We start from the raw sequence: 24,486 nt of genomic DNA, 5'->3' as shown, positions 1-24,486 counted from the left end.
ACAATATATGACAGGACATAATTTAGAATGTTTGTGTGAAATGAACAAAAATAAAACATTTAAAACAACGCCACTCGATTCTAGTTTGTATCTTATTACCAAGATTCATTGGCTCCATCTATTGAAATGTTGATCTATAGTTCAACATAATGCAATGCCTTTTCCAGTTCATCTCTCTGGCTTATATTTGTGTTTATATTCTTCACTTTCTTTCCGTTTTTACTTAAGTTGCATCTGTAATTCTGAATTTATTTAATTTAGCATAAGAAATGTAAATGTAAAAATCCAGAACAAGTCAAACAGAAGGTGGATGGACAGACCTGTCTCACTGGTGGGTCTGACAGCGATGGGCTCAGCCAGCTCGGTTTTTCCTGAACGGGTTACCCAGGCAACCTGACAACAACAAACCACAGTGATTACAGGCACATCAAGCATCATAACTGCTTTAAAGGGGCAATACAACAATCCTAATCCACGCTATATTAACCAATCATCTTCACAGAGTCCTTTTCAAGTAAGAATACTGGTTGTACTTCTGATCCGCTCCCTCGGTGTGCTGACTTACCTCGGGAGCGAAATCTGCAATGTGAGACTTTTCCTTCTCTAAGGCAGCTTGGGAGACAAACATGGGGAAGTAGCAGTTCTCTACGCCCAACTTCTTAATTTCCCTGTCAAAGAAGTCTTTAATTGCCTCCCAGATGGAGTAGGCCCACGGCCGCAGCACGTAGCAGCCGCTCACGTCGTAATACTCGATCATCTCCGCCTTGGTGATGACCTGAAAGGGCAACCAAAAAAAATACATATATATTTTGGACTTTTATTCAAGCAGATTGAAAGTAATGTGGAGTGAGAATGACTCACCTGAGAGTACCAATCTGCAAGGTTCTCCTCTTTCTTGGCTTCCAGACCCAACCTGAGAGGGGAAAAAAAAGCTTTAAAAAAATTATACACAGTTCCTTCTGTCGATTATTTCATTTTTAAGGAATAGTTTATTTGTTAGATTAAAGGCTGTGATTATCAGGTTAAACACACACACACACACACACACTTTTACATGTGCATTAGATTAAGCAACCCCATGATGCACTTTTCAGTCCAGAAAACGATGCCACTCAAAGCAAGTTAGTCATCCGTAGCAAACTGACAAAATAAAACCAGTCTGTCAATTTTTAGTAGTTTTTGAGGAACAAATTGTTTTTTTTGCTTGTCACATCTTAAAACTTTTTTTTTTATCCTAAAACCTTTACCACCCTCCACCATACTCTCTTGTTCATTAGATTTTATGAAAGGCTTCTTGAAAATATCTCTAAAGAATTTTTTAGATCACAAAAACTGCAAAGTTCTGTAGGAACTGAATTATTAGCATAGCATGGTAACGCCAATTTAAAAATATTGCCTCTGTAATAATTTTGTCTTTAAATAATAGTGAAACCCACTGTGAAACAGAGTATTCTCTCACACAGTGTGACCTTGCCTCTGCTTGTAATATAAATAATGACAACTCATGATAAGAAAACTGGAGCTTTGGGTGCTGTTGACCATCGTAGTTCTTTAGGAGAAATTGGATCCGGCTGCAGGTTGGAACTTAAAAAAAGAAGGGAAATCAAAATCTGATCGGTGCGTCTGCACTGAGACAATCCAGAATTAGTAGCGCAGGAAGACAACAAAAGCCTGTAATCTGGAGGCTGACAGCAGACAGCAAGCAAGGACGATGCAGGTTTGGACTGAAACAGTTCTGACTCACCACCGACAGAAAATCCCTCCAGAGTGGCTGACTCACAGCGGCGTGCGCTTTTCTCAACAGATCCGTCTTGTGTCATCGTTTCCACACTGCTCTACAGCAGTGCTCTAAACCCGTCAGAGTCCATTCATACCAACACCACGCTCAGGACCGACAAAGTGACTCAGCATTCAGGCTTTTTATTGGCCGAGACCTTCCAACTTCACCACCACATAATTACAGACAGCCAGAAGAACAAGCAGCTTTGAACTAGCAGTGTGTGCCGACACGTCTGCCGCACATCCATCTCCCTAAACCACAATGATTTCTGTTGAAAACAGCACCAGTAGATATGAGAAGTAAAAAGAACATTTTGTTCCTCGTTTTCCTAAAAAGTAATATATTTAAACCAGAATGTAGCTAAACTCAGACCAAAGCTCTCCAGTGTGAAGTTCAGGTCTATCTCAAACGCGTTTTGAAAGCTGAAACAGAAGACGGCTGCTACAGCTTCGCCTTCCTCCAGTCGTGGCTGGCCTCTCACCGTGTCTGCTTCTTGGGGCCTTGGCCCTCTCCTCCACCCGCTCCGCCTCCTGACGACTCCTTTCCTTGACCTCCCTTGTCTCCTTTTCCCTTCTTCCCTCCTCCTCCTCCTCCCTGTTTCTCCGACTTGTTCTCCCTCTCCTTGCGGTTCTTGTCCTCTCCTCCAGTGGCTCCAGCAGCAGCCACCGGTTTGTAGTCCTCTCCGGTCAGAGACTTGTACTTTCCCTTCAGGTCCAGCAGAGTCTTCACGGCTTCATCCACCTGCTCCTAAAACGTGGCAGCAGCGTTACATTTTCTCATTTATTTTAATTTGACTGTGAAAATAACAGGTGGCTGTCTTACCTTAGAGGCCTTCTCAGTCTTCAGTTTTCTCACCAGCTCCCCCTGCTGGGCCACCAGTGCGTAGAGTTCCTGAGCCTGCGGTGGCGTGCTGGACTGGGCACCAGTCTGAGCCGGGCCGGCTGGGGCCTGTAGGCCCGGCTTGTACTCCTGTCCAGTCTGCTGCTTGTACTCTGCCTTCAGAGCCAGCAGCTGCTTCACAGCAGCGTCCACCTGGTCCTGACGAAACATCACAGGCTTACCAGGCTGTCCAAACTTCTTGCAACTTGGGTCAAAGTCGACTCAACATTTCTCGAGGGCCAAAAAAATTAAAGACTACAATTACAAGAAACTTTCATTTGAATCTTTGTCCTGAAATATTTAAACAAATAAAATATTTTCTTTGGAAGAAATTAATATGTAAATGATTGTAGATCCAAAAGTTAAACATTTTTTGTGCAGTTTGGGATTAGTCTGTTCTCACGTGATTAGTCTGAATCCCACATGATTCAGGTCCCTCTTTATTTTTATATAGTACTAAAAGATGAATACTTTGTGTTGTTTCTAATGTTTCTATGACAGGATTTTAATTTTGTGGGTCGCAGTTTTTGCCTGACTGGAAAATCGTTTCAATCTGCATCTACCAGATGTACTAAAAAAATTTAATAAATGGTTCATATTCTGTTAAAAGAAAAAAAGGCACCTACTAAGTACCTTTTGTTATCCAATTAATTGGATAATCCAAAAAAAACGCAGATTATCCCTTCACTGTATTGATGTTAAGTCAAGCAGAAAGGCCTGAGATTTTAAATGTTTTTTTTAGCTGCAGATGAATCCGTTGCTACAAATGATTAAGCATACACCAATGAAATGCTGCTATTGTATTTTATGCGATATAATTTTTATTTTATTTGTATCTTTTAATGCATTTCTAATATTCTGATAGACGTGAGAATTCTGCAGAATATCTCAGGGGTTTTTTTATCCAATTAATTGATTAATGGTCTTAATTAAGCATTAATTGCAGCCCTAGACTCAGATAAAATAAGGCAAAAAAAAAAATAAAAAAAAAACTAAACATGCTGCAACTTTATATATGTGTTTCTCAACATTTTTAAAAGCATGCATCGTTTTCCTTCCCTTCTAGTTCCTCATCACTTCATCTTGGTCATTGCTTATCAAATAAAATCTTCACTGATTTAAGTTTGTGGATCCGACGTCAAAAAATGTAAAACAGTTCAAGCATTACTGTCGATTAAAGGAGGGTGAATCTTACTTTGGGGGCTTTTTCAGTCTTCAGCTTCCTGACCAGCTCTCCTTGTTCAGCTACCTTCCCATAGAGGCCGGTGGCGGCGGCGGGAGAGGGGCTGGTGCTGTTCTGGGTCGGGGCAGCGGTCTTCTGGGTGGGGCTGGGGGCGGGGCCTGCTCCTGGCTTGTAGTCCTGCCCTGTGGCCTGTTTGTACTCTTCTTTCAGGGCGAGCAGCTGCTTCACCGCTGCATCAATCTTGTCCTGCAGCAACGCCAACGAGCAAACTTCAGTTCCACATATTTCTCTGTCTCAAACTGAGTGCCTGGTTCAGGGACATTATTTGGAAACTGATCCTTCCTGAGTTGTTATTCATTACAATTGAGTTTCTGCAACCAATTCATACCAAATATCGTGATAAGGCACTTTATCAACAGGCATACATGTGCACTGAAAGTCATTTACATACGTCATCCAGCTAACTGGTGATAAATTTGCACTTAGATGCAAAAAGCTAGCTAGCAAGGGTATATCAGCTAGTTAGTGGCAGCTTTAACTGCCTTGAGTCACAGAACGCATTGAAGATGTTCGCACAGGACTCAAACCATCACCTGACAGCAAAGTCCTCCGAGAAAAAAACTACTTACATGAGAATCTAAGATTAAATAGTCCTGTCACAACTAAAGTTAGGATCTGTCATTACCGTATTTAAGACCAACTTACATTTCCTTAATGACTTTAAGACACTTTAAGGATGCACCGACTCCCTGTGTTAAACATTTGTATCCATTGGAGCTGGGATTTTAAGATGAAGCAAAAACCTGAACATACTAAAAACAAAGCCGCTTCTCATGAGAAACTGTAATGATAGACATTTATTTTCTCATCCCATCTGAAAAGTTATAGGATCAACTTTTGACAGCATGAACACATGGATTGTTGATTCTGCCTGTAAAAAAGTTATGTTTGTTTTTGTTCCTATGGAAACGTCTCTTAAGCATGCTTTATCCATGTTATTTTGATACAGAATTCAGTACTGTCTCTCTGAATACCTTGGAGGCTTTTTCAGACTTCAGTTTCCTCACAACTTCCCCCTGAAGTGCGACACGCTCATACAGGCCAGTAGAAGAAGAGGAGGATGAAGAGGAGGAAGAAGAAGAGGAGGAGGAAGTCACAGTGGTGGTGGCAGAGGAAGTGGGTGCGCCTATCCCTGGTTTGTAATCCTGACCAGTGATCGCTTTGAACTCCGCCTTGAGAGCCAGGAGCTGCTTCACTGCAGCATCAATCTGGTCCTGGTACCATCAGTAAAGGGATTTAGAGTTATGGCTGTTCATGACCCAACTTCACTCTCATGCAAACGCGACAGAGAGATGAACGGAAGCAGAAGCAATGAGGAATGAGCAGAAAAAGATGAAACCGGTGACTGGACGGCTGAACATGCAACGAGGAAAACGTAGGACAAATCCGTCTGGATGGAATAAATGATCGGTGGTGGGAGCGGTGACCGACAGACAGATGATCGTGGATTAATAATTAACATTTCGTACCTTCGGTGCTTTCTCTGCTTTCAGTTTCCTCACCAGCTCCCCCTGTTGGGAAACACGGGTGTACGGACAGGCGGTGGCCTCTGGTGCCGGCGCCACTGGGGCAGATGCAGCGGGTGTGGCTGGAGCGGAGGTGGGCGGAGCCATGCCTGGCTTGTAGTCTACACCTGTCTGCTGTTTAAACTGAGCCTGCAACAGAGTTGGTTAAAAAGTTGAGATGTAGCCATGTTATCTGACTCCTTCACTTCCAGTTCTTTCAGGCAAAGCAGGAATACCTTCAGAGAGAGGAGCTGCTGGACGGCCTTATCGACTTCCTCCTTGGAGGCTTTGGCAGCCTTTAGGTTGCGGACAGCTTCACCTTGAGCTACGACGCTTGAGAAAAGGTCAGTTGCTGAGGCTGAGGCGGAGGTCGGAGAAGGAGCAGAGACGGAGCTGGAAGGAGCTTTGGAAACCTTAGCAGGCTAAGAAACCAAGACAGAAAACAGGAAATTAATTCACCATACTTTTTTCAGAGAAATTATGAGGTTCTGTTTTTTGTATTTGTCCAAATTGGTCAGACGACATGTTTAAAAAAAAAAAAAAGCCTAGCAGAGAAATTAGATTTTACTGAACTCAAGAAGCCTGATGAATGAATGAATTAAAAAAAAATTAGTTTTCTGACACATTAACAGATTCAGAGCTTCTGAGTGTCGCCAGTGGCATGAAGTGGAAGTGGGGCTACGTTTTCATCACTGACCGATATGAACAACAATACACAACACTTGTTTGTACACGCCATTTTATCTATATTTATTCATGTACGTCTTTCTGCTTCACTTCTTACTCATTTTAAAATAATATTTCCATTGCTGTTGCACATCTGTTTTTCTGCAGATGTGCAGAAAAACAAAAAGTGAGAAGTCTAATTTTTTTAAATGTTTAATACACATGTACATGTTCAATATGCCTATTTCTAAGTATTTCTTGGTAGAATCTTGTACAGTATACCATAACTGTTGTTACAGTAATCTTGTTCTTTTTTTTATTTTTTTATTTCTTTAGACACTAAGAATTTTTTCTGTGAATTTTTCGGAGACGTTACAGCTGAATTTCCTCTTTGCGGGACAATAAAGGCTGTTTGTTCTTTTCTATTCTACAGTTTCATTTCACAACCTTCACTCAGAGCGACGTCAAAGACATGTGACTGACATCTGTAAGCTTCAGCCTTTCCTGCTTATCCAGCCTTGGAAGAACTGGTTGGTCCAGCATAACAAAGTTCCTGCTAGTGCCTGGCGATGTTTTTTTCTTCCCTACACATCGCGCAGAGTTTAAATGAAAACCTGAAGATTCTTCTCCTAAAACACTCACTGTGTTGCTGGAGGCCTGGCTCTTGCTTTTGTCCTTTGACCCGGCCGTCGGCATCTCCTTGGTGTGTCCATCAGGGATGTAGAAGAGAACACAGGGACTCTCCTTGCAGCTGTTGGGACTTTAAACAGAAACACAGTCATCTCCCCAAAAGAAGAGCAGGATGTCGTAGCAGTGTGGCAAAGCGACTCGGTAACGATCCTTCACCTGATTGGCTCGTACGGCTGATCGCAGATGTAGAAGCCCCGCCTCTGGAGCTGGATGATGTCTCCTTTCTTCAGGCTCTTCAGACACGGATCTCCCAGCATCTTCTCCTCCAGCTGAGAGAGAGAGAGGCGGTCAACAAGAGGAGCTTGCAGAAACGTAAACAGAAACGGGGAACTCCATACAGTGCACACCCACCTTGCTGTTTTTGTTGATGTACTCTTTGAAGTCGTCGTCTTTGGTGATGACGGCTTTAGTGATGAGATGCTGGTAGTTGACGCAGATGACGGGCAGCAGAGGGGCGCTGCTCGTTTCAGCCAGCCAGGTGATCTTAGTTGTCTTCTTGTAGTCCTTGTTGTCCAGGTCCAGGCGAGCCTCAATGGACGCCACTTTACTGTCCGGCGCTCTGAGTGACGGAAGAGGTGATGAGGACAAGGACACACAGCTTTCGTGTACGGATACGCGGGGTTAATGTGAACCAGCCGGACGTACTTGTTGATCTTCGTGATGATGAGGTTGCCCCAGTTGATGAAAGTGACTGTCTCTCCTTCTGTCAAAGTCTCGGCGTCGGCTCCTTCAATCAGAACGCGAGGTCCGTACCAAACTTCCTTCAAGCCGACCTCTTCGTTCTGTAGGAGGGTTAATATTGAGCTCGGTGAGGTTTGCTCTAAGTCAGTGAACGCCTTAAATAGTCAAGTACTGAACTGAAACTAAGTGGCTAAAAGTCCTGTCCAAAAAGGTTAAAAAAAAAAACCCCTAAAAACTACAAATTAGGACTGGGCGATATGGACATAGGATTTTATCAGAGTATTTTGTGATACTGATAAATATGATTATAGAAACTATCTATTGCTTATTTTTTTAGGTAACTGCATGGTGCAGCAAGTACTGATCATGAAAAGTAGTTCCTTTTGAAATGCCACAAAGTGTGACTTATGTCACTCAACTGTACAAAGTAATTACATTTAATCATATTTTCAAATTCACTGATATTTGTTTATGCTCCCAATATATAGTAAAAATAAATAGTAAAAAAATACTGTCAGCTTTGTTTTTTGTTTTAGTTATTAATTAAAGTTTATTGACAACAATAAATCAAAATTCGTTTTATGACAAGACATTTTTCGCAATAATTATAAATGCCTTATACGACTACACATATCAAATAATATTCAAATCTGAATGCAGGTAAATAGGTGGCCACCCATTGCAGTTTTCTGACCGATCAATAATCTTTAAAAAACCAGACCTGCCAGTTCCAACCGATGCAGATTTTTTTGTGTGTGTGAAATGTTGCCATATTTTACAACAACATTGCTAAGCAAGACTTTTGCTGATGTAGATAAGATTGGTTTTCATGTATATATTGGTCGATTGCTCAACCCCAAGAAGATTAAGGACAATAAACCTACTAACCTTGGGATGCTTGGCCACCTCCTTCATCTCCTCCGTTGCCTCTGGGACTGAAACCGGAACCACATAGGAGCTGGACAGAGCTGTGAACCTGGGAGCTACAGGGTCAATAACCTGACATGGCAACACAGAGAAGAGATCCACGGGTCAGTAAGAGCCACATGAACATACTGACATTAAAAAATATCTGACAAACAAAAAGGGCAAAGAAGCAAATAGTGATTTGTAAAATAAACCCAAAGAAAGCCTGCCAAGCTCAGAAAGAAACAAATGCAGAGTGTGAGCAACAAAACAGAAAAATAAAGAAAAACTGATTTCATGAGTGGATCATGTTCACCTAAGGGTGAGCTCAAATTTTCCAATTTAGCCAGCTTGTTTACACAAACAGCCAACAATCTAGCTGTAACAATGTGTCAGACACACCACGCGACAAAGAAGCTGAAGCGATTAATGAAAAAGACGCTAAAGAAGCAGAATCAGAGTATCGCAACTGATTCTTCAACTCTGGTGTTTAAGATTTGACCTACCGAGACCAATTTTAGCCAGTTTCGGCTATTATAGTTTAAGTAATCTTTTATTCAAACTTTTAAGTAAAGAAAACATCATTTAAAGTTGAAAAGTTAATTGCCCTTAGAATCTTGTATTAGCAATTATTAGCAATTAGCACAGTTAGTAATTAGATCTGTTAGCAAATGGCGCAGTTAGCATTTTTAAACCCTTCACTCCATTCAGCCTCCTTTGTAACTCCTGGAGGCTCACTCTCTGTTGTTAAAACATAGATGGCTAACTCGAAATCTTCAGTCAGTAACAACTTCCACACTGAAGAGGTTCATTGTCAATATAATTTAGGACCATTAGGCTGTAGTGTTTTTTCTCCCCACAGGTCAGGGTCAATCAAAGCAGAAAAATCAATCAAAGACGCCGGCTGTTTTCAGAAAGGACAAACTTCAAACAGGCCATTAAATGAATGTTTCCTCTACATTATCCAACAAAATCATTTAAAAAGTTCTAACTATTTTTTTGCCATTTTCTGTCATAATAAAAAGCTAAAGTATTTCATATCTCAACATTGTTCGTACCTTCATTTCCTTGTAATTTTAATAAATAGCTCAAAGATGAGTAGGCAGGATCTTAGAATGTAGTAAAATGTGCTTTGCTGCATGGTAAATATGTCAAAGGTTGTTTCCAAACAGCTGAGAACAAAGGGTGAAAGATGAACAATGGATGGGGAGAACGACAAAGGGATGAATGGGTTGGGAGGCCATTTAGTTTAACTGAGACAAACAATAAACCTGTAAATACTGTCACTATTAATCTCTAGGAGGAGCTCATAACATGGATCTATCGTTTTGCTTGTCGATGCTCCTAAGCGTTGGTTTGGCTGGTGAACGACTGCAGCGCATGACAGAAGCAGGGTGGGTCAGAATGAGGAAGAGGAGGAGGANCAGATGAATCCGTTGCTACAAATGATTAAGCATACACCAATGAAATGCTGCTATTGTATTTTATGCGATATAATTTTTATTTTATTTGTATCTTTTAATGCATTTCTAATATTCTGATAGACGTGAGAATTCTGCAGAATATCTCAGGGGTTTTTTTATCCAATTAATTGATTAATGGTCTTAATTAAGCATTAATTGCAGCCCTAGACTCAGATAAAATAAGGCAAAAAAAAAAATAAAAAAAAAACTAAACATGCTGCAACTTTATATATGTGTTTCTCAACATTTTTAAAAGCATGCATCGTTTTCCTTCCCTTCTAGTTCCTCATCACTTCATCTTGGTCATTGCTTATCAAATAAAATCTTCACTGATTTAAGTTTGTGGATCCGACGTCAAAAAATGTAAAACAGTTCAAGCATTACTGTCGATTAAAGGAGGGTGAATCTTACTTTGGGGGCTTTTTCAGTCTTCAGCTTCCTGACCAGCTCTCCTTGTTCAGCTACCTTCCCATAGAGGCCGGTGGCGGCGGCGGGAGAGGGGCTGGTGCTGTTCTGGGTCGGGGCAGCGGTCTTCTGGGTGGGGCTGGGGGCGGGGCCTGCTCCTGGCTTGTAGTCCTGCCCTGTGGCCTGTTTGTACTCTTCTTTCAGGGCGAGCAGCTGCTTCACCGCTGCATCAATCTTGTCCTGCAGCAACGCCAACGAGCAAACTTCAGTTCCACATATTTCTCTGTCTCAAACTGAGTGCCTGGTTCAGGGACATTATTTGGAAACTGATCCTTCATGAGTTATTATCCATTACAATTGAGTTTCTGCAACCAATTCATATCAAATATTGTGATAAGGTACTTTATCAACAGGCATACATATGCACTGGAAGTAATTTACATATGTCGTCCAGCTAACTGGTGATAAATTTGCACTTAGATGCAAAAAGCTAGCTAGAAAGGCCATATCAGCTAGTTAGTGGCAGCTTTAACTGCCTCGAGTCACAGAACGCACTGAAGATGTTCGCACAGGACTCAAACCATCACCTGACAGCAAAGTCCTCCGAGAAAAAACTACTTACATGAGAATCTAAGATTAAATAGTCCTGTCACAACTAAAGTTAGGATCTGTCATTACCGTATTTAAGACCAACTTACATTTCCTTAATGACTTTAAGACACTTTAAGGATGCACCGACTCCCTGTGTTAAACATTTGCATCCATTGGAGCTGGGATTTTAAGATGAAGCAAAAACCTGAACATACTAAAAACAAAGCCGCTTCTCATGAGAAACTGTAATGATAGACATTTATTTTCTCATCCCATCTGAAAAGTTATAGGATCAACTTTTGACAGCATGAACACATGGATTGTTGATTCTGCCTGTAAAAAAGTTATGTTTGTTTTTGTTCCTATGGAAACGTCTCTTAAGCATGCTTTATCCATGTTATTTTGATACAGAATTCAGTACTGTCTCTCTGAATACCTTGGAGGCTTTTTCAGACTTCAGTTTCCTCACAACTTCCCCCTGAAGTGCGACACGCTCATACAGGCCAGTAGAAGAAGAGGAGGATGAAGAGGAGGAAGAAGAAGAGGAGGAGGAAGTCACAGTGGTGGTGGCAGAGGAAGTGGGTGCGCCTATCCCTGGTTTGTAATCCTGACCAGTGATCGCTTTGAACTCCGCCTTGAGAGCCAGGAGCTGCTTCACTGCAGCATCAATCTGGTCCTGGTACCATCAGTAAAGGGATTTAGAGTTATGGCTGTTCATGACTCAACTTCACTCTCATGCAAACGCGACAGAGAGATGAACGGAAGCAGAAGCAATGAGGAATGAGCAGAAAAAGATGAAACCGGTGACTGGACGGCTGAACATGCAACGAGGAAAACGTAGGACAAATCCGTCTGGATGGAATAAATGATCGGTGGTGGGAGCGGTGACCGACAGACAGATGATCGTGGATTAATAATTAACATTTCGTACCTTCGGTGCTTTCTCTGCTTTCAGTTTCCTCACCAGCTCCCCCTGTTGGGAAACACGGGTGTACGGACAGGCGGTGGCCTCTGGTGCCGGCGCCACTGGGGCAGATGCAGCGGGTGTGGCTGGAGCGGAGGTGGGCGGAGCCATGCCTGGCTTGTAGTCTACACCTGTCTGCTGTTTAAACTGAGCCTGCAACAGAGTTGGTTAAAAAGTTGAGATGTAGCCATGTTATCTGACTCCTTCACTTCCAGTTCTTTCAGGCAAAGCAGGAATACCTTCAGAGAGAGGAGCTGCTGGACGGCCTTATCGACTTCCTCCTTGGAGGCTTTGGCAGCCTTTAGGTTGCGGACAGCTTCACCTTGAGCTACGACGCTTGAGAAAAGGTCAGTTGCTGAGGCTGAGGCGGAGGTCGGAGAAGGAGCAGAGACGGAGCTGGAAGGAGCTTTGGAAACCTTAGCAGGCTAAGAAACCAAGACAGAAAACAGGAAATTAATTCACCATACTTTTTTCAGAGAAATTATGAGGTTCTGTTTTTTGTATTTGTCCAAATTGGTCAGACGACATGTTTAAAAAAAAAAAAAAGCCTAGCAGAGAAATTAGATTTTACTGAACTCAAGAAGCCTGATGAATGAATGAATTAAAAAAAAATTAGTTTTCTGACACATTAACAGATTCAGAGCTTCTGAGTGTCGCCAGTGGCATGAAGTGGAAGTGGGGCTACGTTTTCATCACTGACCGATATGAACAACAATACACAACACTTGTTTGTACACGCCATTTTATCTATATTTATTCATGTACGTCTTTCTGCTTCACTTCTTACTCATTTTAAAATAATATTTCCATTGCTGTTGCACATCTGTTTTTCTGCAGATGTGCAGAAAAACAAAAAGTGAGAAGTCTAATTTTTTTAAATGTTTAATACACATGTACATGTTCAATATGCCTATTTCTAAGTATTTCTTGGTAGAATCTTGTACAGTATACCATAACTGTTGTTACAGTAATCTTGTTCTTTTTTTTATTTTTTTATTTCTTTAGACACTAAGAATTTTTTCTGTGAATTTTTCGGAGACGTTACAGCTGAATTTCCTCTTTGCGGGACAATAAAGGCTGTTTGTTCTTTTCTATTCTACAGTTTCATTTCACAACCTTCACTCAGAGCGACGTCAAAGACATGTGACTGACATCTGTAAGCTTCAGCCTTTCCTGCTTATCCAGCCTTGGAAGAACTGGTTGGTCCAGCATAACAAAGTTCCTGCTAGTGCCTGGCGATGTTTTTTTCTTCCCTACACATCGCGCAGAGTTTAAATGAAAACCTGAAGATTCTTCTCCTAAAACACTCACTGTGTTGCTGGAGGCCTGGCTCTTGCTTTTGTCCTTTGACCCGGCCGTCGGCATCTCCTTGGTGTGTCCATCAGGGATGTAGAAGAGAACACAGGGACTCTCCTTGCAGCTGTTGGGACTTTAAACAGAAACACAGTCATCTCCCCAAAAGAAGAGCAGGATGTCGTAGCAGTGTGGCAAAGCGACTCGGTAACGATCCTTCACCTGATTGGCTCGTACGGCTGATCGCAGATGTAGAAGCCCCGCCTCTGGAGCTGGATGATGTCTCCTTTCTTCAGGCTCTTCAGACACGGATCTCCCAGCATCTTCTCCTCCAGCTGAGAGAGAGAGAGGCGGTCAACAAGAGGAGCTTGCAGAAACGTAAACAGAAACGGGGAACTCCATACAGTGCACACCCACCTTGCTGTTTTTGTTGATGTACTCTTTGAAGTCGTCGTCTTTGGTGATGACGGCTTTAGTGATGAGATGCTGGTAGTTGACGCAGATGACGGGCAGCAGAGGGGCGCTGCTCGTTTCAGCCAGCCAGGTGATCTTAGTTGTCTTCTTGTAGTCCTTGTTGTCCAGGTCCAGGCGAGCCTCAATGGACGCCACTTTACTGTCCGGCGCTCTGAGTGACGGAAGAGGTGATGAGGACAAGGACACACAGCTTTCGTGTACGGATACGCGGGGTTAATGTGAACCAGCCGGACGTACTTGTTGATCTTCGTGATGATGAGGTTGCCCCAGTTGATGAAAGTGACTGTCTCTCCTTCTGTCAAAGTCTCGGCGTCGGCTCCTTCAATCAGAACGCGAGGTCCGTACCAAACTTCCTTCAAGCCGACCTCTTCGTTCTGTAGGAGGGTTAATATTGAGCTCGGTGAGGTTTGCTCTAAGTCAGTGAACGCCTTAAATAGTCAAGTACTGAACTGAAACTAAGTGGCTAAAAGTCCTGTCCAAAAAGGTTAAAAAAAAAAACCCCTAAAAACTACAAATTAGGACTGGGCGATATGGACATAGGATTTTATCAGAGTATTTTGTGATACTGATAAATATGATTATAGAAACTATCTATTGCTTATTTTTTTAGGTAACTGCATGGTGCAGCAAGTACTGATCATGAAAAGTAGTTCCTTTTGAAATGCCACAAAGTGTGACTTATGTCACTCAACTGTACAAAGTAATTACATTTAATCATATTTTCAAATTCACTGATATTTGTTTATGCTCCCAATATATAGTAAAAATAAATAGTAAAAAAATACTGTCAGCTTTGTTGTTTGTTTTAATTATTAATTAAAGTTTATTGACAACAATAAATCAAAATTCGTTTTATGACAAGACATTTTTCGCAATAATTATAAATGCCTTATACGACTACACATATCAAATAATATTCAAATCTGAATGCAGGTAAATAGGTGGGCACCCATTGCAGTTTTCTGACCGATCAATAATCTTTAAAAAACCAGACCTGCCAGTTCCAACCGATGCAGATTTTTTTGTGTGTGTGAAATGTTGCCATATTTTACAACAACATTGCTAAGCAAGACTTTTGCTGATGTAGATAAGATTGGTTTTCATGTATATATTGGTCGATTGCTCAACCCCAAGAAGATTAAGGACAATAAACCTACTAACCTTGGGATGCTTGGCCACCTCCTTCATCTCCTCTGTTGCCTCTGGGACTGAAACCGGAACCACATAGGAGCTGGACAGAGCTGTGAACCTGGGAGCTACAGGGTCAATAACCTGACATGGCAACACAGAGAAGAGATCCACGGGTCAGTAAGAGCCACATGAACATACTGACATTAAAAAATATCTGACAAACAAAAAGGGCAAAGAAGCAAATAGTGATTTGTAAAATAAACCCAAAGAAAGCCTGCCAAGCTCAGAAAGAAACAAATGCAGAGTGTGAGCAACAAAACAGAAAAATAAAGAAAAACTGATTTCATGAGTGGATCATGTTCACCTAAGGGTCAGCTCAGATTTTCCTATTTAGCCAGCTTGTTTACACAAACAGCCAACAATCTAGCTGTAACAATGTGTCAGACACACCACGCGACAAAGAAGCTGAAGCGATTAATGAAAAAGACGCTAAAGAAGCAGAATCAGAGTATCGCAACTGATTCTTCAACTCTGGTGTTTAAGATTTGACCTACCGAGACCAATTTTAGCCAGTTTCGGCTATTATAGTTTAAGTAATCTTTTACTCAAACTTTTAAGTAAAGAAAACATCATTTAAAGTTGAAAAGTTAATTGCCCTTAGAATCTTGTATTAGCAATTATTAGCAATTAGCACAGTTAGTAATTAGATCTGTTAGCAAATGGCGCAGTTAGCATTTTTAAACCCTTCACTCCATTCAGCCTCCTTTGTAACTCCTGGAGGCTCACTCTCTGTTGTTAAAACATAGATGGCTAACTCGAAATCTTCAGTCAGTAACAACTTCCACACTGAAGAGGTTCATTGTCAATATAATTTAGGACCATTAGGCTGTAGTGTTTTTTCTCCCCACAGGTCAGGGTCAATCAAAGCAGAAAAATCAATCAAAGACGCCGGCTGTTTTCAGAAAGGACAAACTTCAAACAGGCCATTAAATGAATGTTTCCTCTACATTATCCAACAAAATCATTTAAAAAGTTCTAACTATTTTTTTGCCATTTTCTGTCATAATAAAAAGCTAAAGTATTTCATATCTCAACATTGTTCGTACCTTCATTTCCTTGTAATTTTAATAAATAGCTCAAAGATGAGTAGGCAGGATCTTAGAATGTAGTAAAATGTGCTTTGCTGCATGGTAAATATGTCAAAGGTTGTTTCCAAACATCTGAGAACAAAGGGTGAAAGATGAACAATGGATGGGGAGAACGACAAAGGGATGAATGGGTTGGGAGGCCATTTAGTTTAACTGAGACAAACAATAAACCTGTAAATACTGTTACTATTAATCTCTAGGAGGAGCTCATAACATGGATCTATCGTTTTGCTTGTCGATGCTCCTAAGCGTTGGTTTGGCTGGTGAACGACTGCAGCGCATGACAGAAGCAGGGTGGGTCAGAATGAGGAAGAGGAGGAGGAGGAGGACGTGGTGGAGGAGTACCTTCAGACAGCTAACGGGCAGCTTGGAAACAGAAGAGTGAGATGTTTGTTGAATGTCAGGTACAAAGAGGGAGGAACAGAGAAAGGAAAAGAGGCAGACACATTGGCACATAATGTACTTTTCACTTGGTTTTGCGGGTTCCTGTTTTTGTTTCCTGGATTTTGTGCCTTTTACTCCTCTTCAAACATCATTTAAAAAAGAAAAAAAAGAAAAAAGAAAACAGACTGTGATGTTGATGAAGCTTTTCATTTCTCCTCAGCAACACAACAGCAAATTGTCAAAGTAAAATAATTTGAAAAAACCCCCGACAAGAGCAGCCAGAGCGTATGGTACAAACTGAGAGAGAAAGCGGCTGAGGTGAAGAGTGAAATAATATCAGCTGAGCAACAAAAATCCCAGAGAAACAGATGTACAACTCCAAAAAAAACACACCAGCAAGAGGCAGCGCACTGCCATTGGAGTTGAATGATAACAGGAACCCTCAGTGCCACATTATTACAACAGCGATCACAATTATTTCATATTTACCACACGACTCTCTAAAATTTACACATTGGGAAAAAGAAAACCCCAACAGAAAACAGAGTATTCCCTCCCACCGTCACCATGTGCTTGGTTAAGATGAGGGATTCCTGCAGGGTCAGTGATTAAATGAAGTTGGTTGAGTTTTCCCAGGTTTTAATTACATCGCGCTGCATTTTAATGGATCTGAATCTGAAATGATTGGATTATATTGTATGACATGACTTGCATTGGATCTGATGTTCCTGTAAAGTCTTTTGAGATGCAGTTTGTAGCAAATTAACGCTTTAATAAATAACATGAATGGAACTGAAGTGAAAATATGTAGAGTCCCACAGAAAAGCAGATTTCTGAAGGTGTGCTTTGCATTTTGCAACCTTTTGTTTTAGCATCATCCGTCTGGACAGTGCAGAGGTGGAGCATGTGGACCAGACATGATGCGTTTAGCCGTGTCTATGCGTTTATTTTAAGCAATCTATGCTGGAATATAACCGCCATCTTTACAATAAGTAGAGCTTCATGTTTGCGATGTGCGTTCAGAATTTTTACATAATTTTATTAAAACTGAGCTTAAAATTTATCAGTGTCCTTTTTTTTTCCTACCCAGTTTTAAGATCATGCTGCAAGTGCTAACAAAGAGAAGCAACACGGTTAAAAATATTTAAGATGATGTGTGAAGTGAAATGATGCACATAAAAGAGATGAGGAAGAGAACGAGGGGCAGGCAGGGGAAAAAGACATGTAGGTAGCTGAAAGCATGAAACAGAAAAAGCAGCTAGAAGCCATGCTGGTTGTAAAACAAAAGGAGGTGATTTATGGAGAATAAAGGCTGTCAGATCCAGGTACGTTTATGATTTGTGGACAAACCTGACTGAAGGTTTGTCTCCTAAAAATGTTTTTCTTACACGCAGGCTAATAAGTGATGAGCAAACAGGCCGTGTGGTAGTTTCAGTTCAGCCTTTAACATCAGCTTGCTTCATCATAATGCATAAAAGGTTGCCATGTTCACAAAAAGGACAATAATTGAAATTTTATTTAGCTAAAGCGTCTAGGTTTCACCATATCAGTATTAAGTTTTACTCAAATATTCCAGCCAATGGCAAACTGAAGGACTGACAGACTGCAACCACAGTGAGCAGCAAACAGTCCATGTGAAACATTAATGCATGATCATAATAATGACTGACAGATAACTTTGTTAGTGTAATTATTGGAGTCTATTTTCAGCATTTGTTTGAGGCGATGTGGAAAAGCTGAACTGGCTTCTACACAAACTGAGGTAAGATGGATGTGAATATAAATACCTTCTTATTGAAGGACCAGATCTTGTCCCACTCCATGTTCACCACTGACCTCGATCCGCCCTGAGAGGACAAAAGATGAGGGAAAACATTCTGATTAGTCAATTTATATAACAATGTTAAGTGAATAATATTTCCCTCTGCTCTTTAACATAAGAAGCTACAGCTAGTTTTCAAAAGGCTTCAGTTTTTCCTCTCTCACACAGCAGTGTGACATTACCTCACGCCCTATATTAATAATTAATGACCGCTCAAGGATCAGGAAAGCAAAACCTAATGCTACTAATATAATATAATATAATATAATATAATATAATATAATATAATATAATATATAGCTGTTATTGACTAATCAAACTTTCTGGTTTTTAAGATTTAATTTTGGGAAAATTTTGATTTTCTTTTCACCAATGCACTCTTCTGGGTTTCTGTAGTTCAGAGTGTTGTTAACCCACCACAAGTATGTTTTACAGCTTCTATTTATTTCCACTTTGAATCCAAGTTAATTCACAGAAGGAATGGTTAAAATTAAATCTAATTTTTTAAGATATTTTTTTGTAAGTTGTATTCTGGCTTTCAGACCTTTGCAGAGGTAGATAAGATGAGTGGATAAGATTGGATTTACATGTAAATATTGGCCAATCGCAGCATTTCTAAAAGTAAGGATTTATCAGTGAACCCCTAGATATTATAGTTCAGAAAGAGAACTTGGAACAGGATAAAATTGGTATCTGCAGTTCAAAATTTTACAAACTGGTGGCCGTTAAACCACGATCAATACTTTTAGAAACGCATCAGTAATGTCTTATGATCTGGCCTTCTGTGGTATGATGAAGCAGTCTCTCTCTCCCTTCAGTAACAGCTGGACATACCTGGGCTGCTATGAACTGCTTCAGACCGTCCACAGTCATTCCTCTCCTCAACACTCCTCTGACAGTAGGGAAGCGAGGATCGTCCCTGGAAAACAAGATGGTGCAAAGGTCAAAAACAACTACAGAAATAGAGGGAAAGTCCCAAAGCATAAACAACAGTACGGCGTGCGGTATATGAGGTCCTGATATATTAACCAGAATAAGCTTACCACCCGTCCACATATCCCTGGTCGACAAACCAGGTGAGTTTCCGTTTGGACAGCACTGTGTTGTTGAGGTTGAGCCTGGCGTACTCCCAGATGTAGGGCTTCCTGATGCCCAGAGCTTCGATAAACCAGTAGAACTGCTCATCACGGTCGTGGTACTCGGTGGTCCTGAGAGCATGAGTGACCCCCTCCAGACTGTCCACAATTGGGCAGGCAAAGTCATACGTTGGGTAGACTCTGAAAGAAAAGGGAAGCGGGAGTGATGACGGCTTGATGAATACGTTGAAACAAATGCTTAAAGATGCAATATGAGCATCTGGAGTATCTGGAGGCTTCAGCAAGACTTTTTAAGACCTTTTTAATGCCGCCTTCATTCCCAGAATGCACCTCACCTCATATGGGAGGCAACAGATTTGAGCCAGCGGCGAAGATGAACGTCAACAGTCGATAAATTTGCACTTTCCATAAGATGTTTTTGCTAGTGAGATGCAAAAGACGCTAGTTAGCTAGCAAGGGTATATTAGCAGCTAGTTAGCGGAAGCCTCAACCACTTTGTGTTGTAATGATGTCTGTGAGCTGCACAAACTTTTGCCTGACAGAAAATTACCACGAGAAAAAGAGCTACATACGACATTAAATAGCCCTGCCATGACAACATGTAAGACCCGTGCTTAGGCCAACTCCCAATTTTTCATGAATTCAAGACATTTTAAGGCCTTGATTTTAGATATGTGACTTTCAGACTTTTCAAGGATGTCCTTTTTTGTTTGTTTTTCAAAGCCATCTATAAGCTTCTTTTATTTATTTCTGAAGTTTGCTTGTTTATACAACATACATTATTTAGTATTCATGATGTGAATCTGTGCAAAAAGCAGCTAAAAAGTCAAAACCGGTTTCTCAAACGAAAGACACGTACTTGTAGGTCGTCCCGGTGCGCGGGTGGGGGGCGTTCTTGCATCGGTACAGGGTGGGGTCTCTCAAGCAGCCGTTGTTGGAGCTCATGTCGATCTTGGCTCTCATGCAGCAGCTCTGACCGTACTCGGTCCCGGCCTTCATCTCGGCCCACATCTTCATGTTCTGCTCCACAGCTGCGAGTGGATGAGCAACATGCCGGTTAGTTTGCGAGCTTTTTGATTTGAAACAACGCAGCGATAGCTCCGCACGCCGTACTGTTGTTTCTGCATCGGGACTCGGTGCGCTGCTCCCTCTCCTGCTTCATCTGCTCAGGAGGGGTGTCGTCGATGTAGGCTTTGCCCTCGGCGAGAAGCTTCTCCGCCATCCGCATGATGACAGGAAAATGGTCGCTGGTGTAGGTGAACTGGTCTGGATGGATCTGGAGCATGGCGACGTCTTCCAGGATAACCTGAGGTGAAGTACCGACACACAGAGCACAGAGGTAAATCCTCCACTTTGCTATGCCAGGTATTGTACACAGTGATTAGAAACAATGTCACTAATTCTCAATCATTTCACATCCTGACAGTACCAGACCTTCTCAAAGTCCTCCTTCTCCTTCTCTGGGTTGGTGTCATCGAAGCGCATGATGAGCTTGCCTTTAAATGTCACCTGGTAGTGCTGGTTCAGCAAGGCCGCTTTGGCGTGGCCGATGTGCAGGTACCTGCTCACAGAGAGACACCGAGGCAGTTCAAGTCAGGAGACATGGAAATCAACCTTCATCAGAACAGAGCAGATGAAAAGTGCAGCCCTACCCGCTGGCCTCAGGAGGGAATCGAACTACCACCTTCCCCATCTCAGCTCCAGGCAAATCCACAAACTTCCCAACATCTGGCTTCTTCTCACCTGACTGGAACATGTTCATTAAAGATAAATTACCCATTAGAACCAGTCAGAACAAATGACATTGTCATGGTTTGCTTTGTTTTTGTGATTTTGTGCAAAAATCACAAAATCTTACCAAGAATTTTTAGTCTGGTTTCTAGTGAAAATATTTTAGTACAGTTTAAATAAAACAGAACTAACCCACAAGTAACGTTTCAGCAAGTTGTAGGATCTTTTTTAAGCTGCACTGGCAGACAACTTCATTTATAACAAGACATTTTCCCCATTTTAAAAGTGAAAACATCTTGTTGTGGAACTAATACTTTTTAAATCAATATTAGGGAAATATTTACTTAAAAGAAACTCCTATTTTACCTTACAATGTTACTTGTAAGTTAGTTTTGTCTTATTTCAACTGTACTAAGACCAAAAATACTTTGTGAGATTTTGTGTTTTTGCAGTGTGTGCAAGGGTAAAACCTGAAAGCATAACCAATGCATGGTTAAGAGGGAACAGAAATAAGTCTTACATTGGAGTTGTTCTTCACAGGTTTCTTGCTGGCGTACTTGCTGCCCACAGAAGAGAAGGGAACCTGCGAGTTCAGGAAGAAGAACCAGCGGCTGACGTGAGGGAAAGCTTTGCTCTGACTTGGCCAACTGCTCTGATCTACGGAGAAAAGAAATTCACAAGCTGAGCTGCTGCAGCATACATGTATAACGGGGAAAAGACAAAACCTGGATGTCAGCTACTTTTCAGGGCAGCCCACACAGACAGATCAGCCAGGGTGAGGGCGTGTCCGACCAGGAAGGTCCGCAAAGACAGGACCTTGTCCAGGTCGCCCAGCGCCAGCGTCAGGTCAGGCTGATCACACACCCGGCGAGCGCTGAACTCCAGCCAATGGTCAACCTGAAGTCACCGATCACATTAAAAGGTCGTCAATTCAGATTGAGTGTGAAACACCTCCACCCAATCTAAATGTACCGACCTCAGTCTGCTCCATCAGGTTGGCTCCGTAGAGGCCGAGGGCGGGGGCCACCCGGGCCAGGTAGCGGCTGATGGAGTTGGTGTCACTGAACTGGACTGAACTAGAGAAACAAAGAAAGACATATTGATTTTGTGGCTTAACAATACAATCTCTGTTTTTTTAAAGGTACAAATGACAGAAAATATCTTGTAAAAAAAAACAACTTATTTCAATAATTCCTGACCTGAAATCAAAGTTGAAATAAAGAGAGGAAATAAAACAAACTTGTCAAACAAGATGGTAATTCTAGGGTAAGTTATCATCACTCTGAAAACCCAAGTAGTGCATTGGTGAAAAAAAAATCCAGATTGTTCAAAAATTAAATCTTCAAAAACAGAAAATTTCATTAGTTGATCAAATCAGTTCGTTGTCCGCTCTGTCAAATCATGCCTGTTCGGATAGAGTGCTTTAAAATTACATCCATACAGTTTAAACTTTACCACAGGGGTAGGAATACTTTTTATGTGTTTGTTACCAAGTTTCCATAAAGAACAATCATATAACAGATCAAACATGTCACTTACTCTGAGATTTGAAGGCTGTTGTCTTTCCCTTCCTCCACAGACACCTGCACAGTGTCCTTCACATGCTCTGCAGTCAAAAGTGCTCCTGTAGAACCAGTATTTTTGTTATTATTATTATTTTCTCTCTGCAAAACAAGATTCTCACTTCATAAATGATATCAGAAACAATAATCTAGATCTGGAGTTAAACCTGCAGCTCTTTGGACCTTCTACAAAATGACAAAGAACCAACTAAACTTTTAAAAACATGGATATAATGGAAAGAACCCATGCATTCATAAGGAGAACCTTAGGTCGGGATTCAAACCTAGAAATCTTCTTGCTGCAAAGAACCAGTGCTACCAACAGTCTAATTATATTTTATCTTTTGCTGTCATCTCTGCATACCAAAGATTTTTTTTGTAACTCGAGACAGCAAGTTTTCCTAGTTCCCAGAAACAGAGATGGCATCAGATAAAACAAAACAAAATCAACGTTTAACAAATATGCACAGACCCATTAAAGTCACACATTTCAGTGTGCTTGCATCAGCCTGCTGAATTCCCTCTGAGGACAAAAGAGGGCGCTGTTTGACCTACTGGCTTGGATAGTGACTACCTTAGATTATCCAAGTGCAACACTGGATTAACCACTGGAATTGCAATATCAAGTAGAATCAAGTACAATGTGACAAAGAAGGCCAACAGATTATCTAAACAGGAAATCACGGCATATACAATAACTATGACTTCAATGCCAGTTCAAGACTCAGAGTGAGATCAGACACTCGGTGTGTGCCACAGTGAAATCTGTGCTTACTGATGTATTACTTTCAAGTTCAAAGAGCTGATTACAGTAAATAACAAAATGGCATGTGGAGCTACAATGACCGTGTGTGTATAATGTGTAACGTTACTATTTTAGTAACGTTACACATTACTAATTACAGGAATCGGCTACATCTGTGGCTTTTTAGAGCGCCACGACTGCAAGATAGCTGCCGTGGCGGAGCTCCTGCAGACCAACTAGATGAGCGGAGATGAACAGGATATAATAGGATGATACATCATGGACCAATTTACACACTTTTTTTATGATATAGTCGGAAACTTTTTGCTGATTTATTTTTATTTTATATTGTACGATTTAAGTAATTTCATGTCGCTCCAAAAATAAGCATAACACGAATATAAATACAGAGAAAAATTAGAGCGGTGTTTTGTTTTGCTAGCTGCTGAGCTGTCACCCGGGGCGCGTGCAGGTTCACGGGCTTATTGAAGCTGGAATAACAAACAGACCGCAGCTGGAGCTCACCTAGAGGCGGGTTGTTGCTGTTAATAGTCAGGTTTAACGCCATACTGTCGGATCCTTCCTGTGCGCAGCCTGTATTGTCTTCACAGTGATGAACAGAAACCAGAGAAGTCAAAAGACATACAGGAGCCTCTCTCCACACGCCACACCAGCCGCTACAGCCCGGAAAAAGAGTGAGAGTTATTCTGTGATGAACAAGGTGCAAGTGGAGGCAACACTGCCTCCTGCTGTACTGGAAGATACATAAGTGCCTCCAGTGAATATGACTCCCCTTGCAATGGTTTCTGCTTCATCTCTTTCACAATTTGTTGCAGTTAAGCGAAAGGAAAAATGACAAATACCTTTCAAGACTGAAAGGTATTTGAAAAATGTATCTGAAAAATGTGGCACATACTAATATTCAGACCTCTCAAACAGTGCTTCATAGAATCATTGTAGGTATACTTTTAAAGTATTTTAGAGCATGTCTCTACCAGCTTTGCATGGCTGTATAGTTTGAGCTCTGCCAGACTCGACTTTTTGACCTGTTAATGAAGAAACCTTGCTTAAATATCAAAGAAAAGATTAAACTCAGCATCAAATCGTAACTGTACACAACGACAAAATATGAAGAGTTTTCTTTCCACTTTTGCAAGGTAAAGTCGCAAATTCCTTGTAATCTTACATTAATCAATTACATTCAAGAGTTTTACTACTGGAACTACTGCAAGATCATTAACAAACAAGTCGATATATAAATAAATAAAACGCGTTTTTTTTATTCACGCCTCCATTGCATCTTCTAGTGTTCACCGCGCGGTGTTC

The 24,486-nt window shown here is 41.3% G+C and overlaps 1 protein-coding gene across 1 annotated transcript in view; it reads right to left on the bottom strand.

The window, feature by feature from the left end:
* The window catches only part of eprs1 (glutamyl-prolyl-tRNA synthetase 1), a 36,069-nt gene extending 12,200 nt beyond the window's left edge, over window positions 1–23,869 (bottom strand). The window contains exons 1-21 of the mRNA XM_007549083.2: window positions 23,686–23,869; window positions 22,393–22,477; window positions 21,830–21,929; window positions 21,594–21,750; window positions 21,374–21,510; window positions 20,775–20,869; window positions 20,557–20,683; window positions 20,236–20,428; window positions 19,982–20,153; window positions 19,069–19,302; window positions 18,860–18,944; window positions 17,991–18,050; window positions 14,702–14,812; window positions 13,778–13,914; window positions 13,484–13,691; window positions 13,289–13,401; window positions 13,085–13,202; window positions 12,013–12,198; window positions 11,741–11,926; window positions 11,246–11,485; window positions 2,737–2,818 (exon numbers count right to left, since the gene is read on the bottom strand). Coding sequence (XP_007549145.1) covers window positions 2,737–2,818; window positions 11,246–11,485; window positions 11,741–11,926; window positions 12,013–12,198; window positions 13,085–13,202; window positions 13,289–13,401; window positions 13,484–13,691; window positions 13,778–13,914; window positions 14,702–14,812; window positions 17,991–18,050; window positions 18,860–18,944; window positions 19,069–19,302; window positions 19,982–20,153; window positions 20,236–20,428; window positions 20,557–20,683; window positions 20,775–20,869; window positions 21,374–21,510; window positions 21,594–21,750; window positions 21,830–21,929; window positions 22,393–22,477; window positions 23,686–23,728 — 2,869 coding nt within the window. The 5' untranslated portion in view covers window positions 23,729–23,869. The remainder of the gene's footprint in view (window positions 1–2,736; window positions 2,819–11,245; window positions 11,486–11,740; window positions 11,927–12,012; window positions 12,199–13,084; window positions 13,203–13,288; window positions 13,402–13,483; window positions 13,692–13,777; window positions 13,915–14,701; window positions 14,813–17,990; window positions 18,051–18,859; window positions 18,945–19,068; window positions 19,303–19,981; window positions 20,154–20,235; window positions 20,429–20,556; window positions 20,684–20,774; window positions 20,870–21,373; window positions 21,511–21,593; window positions 21,751–21,829; window positions 21,930–22,392; window positions 22,478–23,685) is intronic.
* Window positions 23,870–24,486: the final 617 nt, after the last annotated feature.

Source organism: Poecilia formosa, unplaced genomic scaffold (genome assembly GCF_000485575.1).
Source record: "Poecilia formosa unplaced genomic scaffold, Poecilia_formosa-5.1.2 Scaffold29, whole genome shotgun sequence".
In the NCBI taxonomy this organism is placed as follows: Eukaryota; Metazoa; Chordata; class Actinopteri; order Cyprinodontiformes; family Poeciliidae; genus Poecilia; species Poecilia formosa.
This window is presented reverse-complemented; position numbering and strand designations above follow the sequence as displayed.